The following is a 5959-nucleotide window of genomic DNA, read 5'->3' as shown; positions in this document are numbered from 1 at the left end:
TCATAGGATATGATGGGTAAGTAGGAACAGGGTGTTAGGGTGACTGACTTGGATGTAGTTCAGGATGTGTGTGTTTGTCTGTGTATGTGTGTGTGTGTGTGTGTGTGTGTGTGTGTTCTATTAATTATTATTATTTATTTGTTTTTATTTTTGGTTTGTTTTTGTTTTTTTTGTTTTGGGGTTTTGTTTGTTCTTGTTTTGTTTTGTTTAGTTTTGGCATTGAAGGGAATTAGATTGTACGCCTAAGTCTATTGTTTGATCCACACTCCGGAGCAGAAGGCGGCGGTAATGCACCATTAAGCTGGATGCCAACCGCCGTAAAACCAGAAGAAGAAGAAGAAGAAGACTAGAGTCCTAAAGAGAGTAGGGTCTCTCTGTAGGACTCTAAAGAAGACTCACTGAGGAATCTAACCAGAGAACGGAGCGACAAACTGCTAATGCTGCTAGCAGGAGGTACGTGAGTGTCTAATTGAGCACCAGCGGGTTTAATTTAAACTTCAGGGCATCTTCAGTGGGACTACCGCAATTTTTGAGCCACTGTTGTGAGCAAGAAAGCTTTTTATGCGGCCAAATCAAATGTTATTAGCTTTTATCCTAGTTAGCAATAGCAACGCGCTCACACAAAAGCTGCTAACTTTTAGCCAAGTTAACGAACTGTAAACATTAAGTGATGCGTCTCTGCTTTGTAGGAAGATATGTTAGATAATAGTTAGCCACAATGACAAACACATCGGATGTTAGCTGTTCCTACCTACTGTAACAGCAGTTAAAGCTATAGCCCAAATAACTGGATGTTGTTGATACTTAGAGTAACTTATCACCTACAATTAGCTGGTATTATAGGCACTCAAGACGTTAAGTACACTAACTTATTACATCGAAGCTTAATCTTAGCTGTCAATGTTTATGCTGTTGATAAACGTATGTTTACATCAGCAATGTTCCAAAAACAGATCTAACAGTAATGTATATTTCATTCACAGCCATGTTTCATATTTCATCATTTAAATGTTTAACATAAGCTACAAAAACTGGTGAAGAATGTTCATCACAAGTTTACCAAATACACAAGATGAAATATTCAAGCTGCTTGCTTTGTCTGAACAGTTCAAATTCAAAGTTATTTAATTTATATGATTATACAAAACAGAGTAAGCCGTAAATAGCCACAGGGAGAAGCTGGAAACATACTGATACTTAAGTATTTAACATTGTTGTGTGTATATATATTCTTTTGTGGATCAACACATCTGTCTATGTGTAATTGATTTGAGTGCTTCAGGGTACTGTATTCTCATGCCAACATCATTTCAAATGCGTAGGTGAAAATGCAAAATCATTTTAAAATAAGAAATTAATGCTAAAGAGTACAACAAAGATGTTTCAGCATTACGACTTTATCAGTTAACATTCAACAGAAAACCAAGAGAGTCTATATATGGTCTACAACTGATTAAAGTCAGGTGTGGATCTAAGGTAATCATCACCTATGTCAATATGTACACATTATTTACAACATGAAATTAAAACGAGTATCAGTTCCGTATATATATACTGTGTTGCAATCAAAGGCTTATCTCTTTTATAATGATTTAGCTAGTAAATATAATTATTAGGGGGCGGCTGTCGTCTAGTGATCGGAAGGTCACCAGTTCAAAACCCGGCTCCCCCTAGTTGCATGTCGAAGTGTCCTTGAGCAAGATGCTGAACCCCAAATTGCTCCTGATGAGCAGTTGGCGCCTTGCATGGCAGCCTCCGTCATCAGTGTATGAATGTGTGTGTGAATGGGTGAATGTGGCATGTATTGTACAGCGCTTTGAGCTGTCGTTAAAATAAATAAAAATGCAGACCATTTACCATTAGTTGATTGAAATGCTACTGTACATTTTTGTGTGTCTGTGAGCATCTATTCAGCGTGCAGGCATCATCTCTGTAATAGTGCTTGATTTGTTGTAAATTAAAATCACAGAAAACAAATAATCCATATTTTCTAATATCTCTAAGAATAGATGTCAAGTTCATGACTTTAAAAATGTACTTTTTTCTTTGTAAAATTGATATTGCTCAGCTAGTGTTAATTATATTTGTTTTTCTTGGCAGAAACACTCAACATGGCAACGCCGGTGTCTGTGCTCCGCCTGCCAAAAGGACCCGATCCCAACAGCCGAGGATTTGACCCCAAATCTCCCCGCTTCATCGCTCTCTGTCGCACATCCATCCCCACTTCTGCTGCTTCAGAGGCAGATCCCGAGCAGCTGCAGCAAGAGCAGCATGCAAGATCTGTGCTAAGGGAGAGTTTCCTCCGATGTCTCCTCTCCATGAACAGCAAGAAGGTTCAGTTTCACATGCATGAGAAGGTGAAGTTGGAGGCCACGTTCGGAGCGTCTGACATCGACGTGCTGAACTTTCAGGTGTCGGACCTGCACACTCCCATTGGGGTGCAAAAAGAGGCACTGATCAGGTGTCAGGACGTGATCTCATTCACTTTTGATGTATGAACACATGGGACTTGTTGTTTGGGATAAGCAGCACTTTGAGTCTCATTTGTTGTTGCAAGTGAGTTCTAATTTCATACTGCAGGAAGGTTGTACGTTGTTGTTTCTAGTCCTGTCCACGCTGTGTGACTGTATTCAACAATCTAGTTCTGACGAGCAATACTATTTTTCAGCACAAGAGGGAGCTGTATGCCTGTTATTTAAGAGCGATGTAAAACCCCAACAAGAGAGCTTGTTCAGTTCTGCAGTGGAATTGGTTGATACCATTGAGAGAATTAAGATATCGTTAGAACTTTGACCAAAATAGTGTAGCTGTGATGATGATTTGCAGATGATCGCTCGTGCTTGAGAATATGTATGCCATCAAGAAAATCCTTAAATGTAGAGGCATTCACTGTTTGTTTTCCTTCAGCTGTGACGGCCTGATTAGTTCCGAAAGGCATGTTAAAGTCCATGAAGTCAAATGTATTACTATGTCTCCCATTTTTGCTCTAATCCATGAGAGGCAGAAAGAGGTACCATCTGTTCTGCTGCTTGATTTAATTCTTCTAGTGAAGAGAGTGAAATGTTGCACTTAAAATGTTGTTTTCAGTTAACTGCTTTTGTAATTGAATGTTTATTTTGTATTTTGTTTACAAAAATTGTGACTTTGTTACAAATAAACTAAAGTTGTTTTTTGCAAATAAGACCTGAAAAGATTAATTTCTGATGAATACTGATGTTAAGAAAAGAAGGTTAATTGATGTGTGTTACCTCGACATTGCCACATCCATCAAAACTTTATCATATTCCATTATCATGTGAAAAACATTACTATATTTTGTCAGTGTTTTTTCTAGCTGTGATTGCTTTGTTTCTTTGTAGTAGTTTTGTCTCTAGTCTAGTCTGTATATTTGTCTTGTGTCCATGTGTCCATTTTTGTCTGAGGTCGTTTTGTTACTCTTTTTTACGATGGTGTCTTTTTGTAGTCGTCTCATGCCTCTTTATGGTCATTTTCCATCTCCTGCAGTCATTTGATTGACTTTTCAACGGGAAATGTTAAAGTCACTTCAGACAGAGGTTTAAGCTCCAGGGGCCCCATGACCACTTGGGCATGTGCCCAGTTGGCTTGTTCAGCAATCCATCCATTAATAGAGGACCCAGTAAACAGATCATAATGAACAATAAATTAATTTTGTTTTCAGCCACAGACCCAAAACATTTATATTGTAGAATATTAACCTGAATTAAGTAATGGGTCCTTAAATATATTGAGGTCTCAGATGGATCAGGTGAACGTCGGATCATTTTTCATGAATGGTTCGGTTCTCTTACACAGCCAGCTCTGAGCCTACATCTGATGGCAGCACACATAACAATTAGTTACCTAAATCCTCGCACAGAGAATAGAGAAGGATTTAACATTGTTTAGCAACAGCCTCACGGGGAAAGCGAGGGGACGGGGCATCAATACTATTTAATCTCCCTAAAAGGTGTATTTTGCGAGTTCTCAATAAGTCATTTTATTTGAGTGCCATTAGGCGATCGTGCTGTGCCTGTGTCTCTTTTTGTACCTGAATTATCTGACCACTCAATGGAGACAGTCATCAATGAGGCAGTGACTCATCCTCCCTCCCTCTCTCCCTCTCGCCCTCCCTAATCCGAAATATGACTTAAACCTTGCATGACGTCATCGAGCCTGTGTGATTCAATCAGGAAGCCCTCAAGGACAACCAATGTTAATTTCATATACACAGGCATGCACTTCTATGACCAGCAGCCCTCAACTCCCTCAGTTCTCACTCTCACCTCTGTGATGAGCATCCATCAGATCAGCTGGAACATTAACACAACATAAACATTTCCTTCACTGCCTTTTCTGAGGCAAATATACCTTTTAACCCCCTACATTTATGTGATGACTTTAGGGGGGTTACTCTGCAGCCTACATTCACATACAGTACATACCGCCAGCTAGGAAAATACGTTGAATTGTAAAGATGAAACTGCCCAACCTTATATGAAGTGGTTAAAAATGTTTTTCATGAAACCAGCTACACCATTACAATGCTGATCACATGTTTCCAGCCATTTAGGAGCATCAGCCAATTAGAAAAGCTCAGTGGGTTTAAAGAATCACTTATAGTTTGGCTTTATCCCTTATATTCCCACTAAGTCACATGTAGGGCTTTACGTAGATTCTTATGTACTGTTTCCAATGTATGCTCTGAAACTATTTAAGTTTTAAGACAAAATATGAAGTTTGGCTTTAAGTTCATTATTCTTGATCTGATTTTTCCACTGATTTAGAAATGCTGCTGACAGCTCTATAAACTAAACTAGAATAGCACTCAGTAGAGAGCTCAACAGTCCTCTTCAATTCAATCAAACTTGATCCAATATCAAATAAAACATTTAAATCCACTTGCACTAACTCGCAGATACCAGCCTCTGAAATATGTCTGACCTTCCCATCAAGCTCCAGGCATTATTCCTTGAGAAATTAACAGAAATGTTGAATAGCACCCTGTTATACATTTAAGTTAAAGAATGTGAGAAGAAAATGTGTGATTTCTCACCAAAATGTAATGAGGTATATTCTTGGCTGAGACCCGTCTGTGTCAGTAGCTTTTGTGTAATCCTGCTGAGAAACCAACCAACCAGCATGCAAACAGACACAGGAAACATAAAAACATGCTGTAAGAATGTCTTCACCACACATCGTTTTTACTGTCAACATTTACCACGATGGATCAATTTATGTTTCCAAGATGTGCATGTTTGTGCTGATCTATATAGATTTAGAAATGTTACAATGGAACATTAGACCATCACTTAAAGGCTTCTATCATGTGTGCCTCTGTCGATGATTCCGTCAAGTATTACCAGCCGACTCTTGCTGTGGGTTTTAGCATCTCACGGATCATTGTATTGATTTTCCTGCCTGTTTTCGGACGCAACATGCAAAAGCAACAACTTGCACATTTTTTAAAATCAGCTTCATGTCAGTGCTGTTTTTACAGTTTGTGTCCGCTGCCCTCAAGTGGCCAAAATATAAGTTGAAGTTTGGGGATGTGGATGTGGGCCGGATCTGTCTGCTACATGGAAATTGCTTTAATGAAAAATTCAGTCAGTATTTACTTTAAAATGACCACAATTTAATAGTACAAACAATTTAATAGGGGTTTATCAAGAGTTGCTTAACTTTCTTTACATAACTACTGATGAAGAAACTACATAATTTAGAATATATTCAGTGAGAATATATGGAGTTTTTTTTTTGTTAAAGTGAGTGGATGATCTCATCTGAAGAAGTTGGATTCATACCGTCTAGTTTGCAGCAGTGCACGGGGACACACTGTCTCAATGTTATCTGCGCTTAATGTTTCTCTTTCCTTACCGTCTGCTTCTCCCTGATTTCAGTGGAAAAACATTCCTGCCATGTGTATTTGTGTGTGTGTGTGTGTGTGTGTGTGTGTGTGTGT

General features: G+C 38.7%; 1 protein-coding gene across 1 annotated transcript; it reads left to right on the top strand.

The window, feature by feature from the left end:
• Positions 1-294: 294 nt before the first annotated feature.
• On the top strand, positions 295-3181 carry gemin7 (gem (nuclear organelle) associated protein 7). Its single transcript, XM_030439760.1, has 2 exons — positions 295-453; positions 2101-3181. The coding sequence occupies exons 1-2, from the start codon at positions 438-440 to the stop codon at positions 2496-2498; spliced, it is 414 nt and encodes a 137-aa protein (XP_030295620.1). The 5' UTR covers positions 295-437; the 3' UTR covers positions 2499-3181.
• Positions 3182-5959: the final 2778 nt, after the last annotated feature.

This window comes from Sparus aurata, chromosome 2 (genome assembly GCF_900880675.1).
Source record: "Sparus aurata chromosome 2, fSpaAur1.1, whole genome shotgun sequence".
Taxonomy (NCBI): Eukaryota; Metazoa; Chordata; class Actinopteri; order Spariformes; family Sparidae; genus Sparus; species Sparus aurata.
The sequence above is the reverse complement of the archived record's forward strand: the minus strand, read 5'-3'. Positions and strand labels throughout refer to the sequence as shown.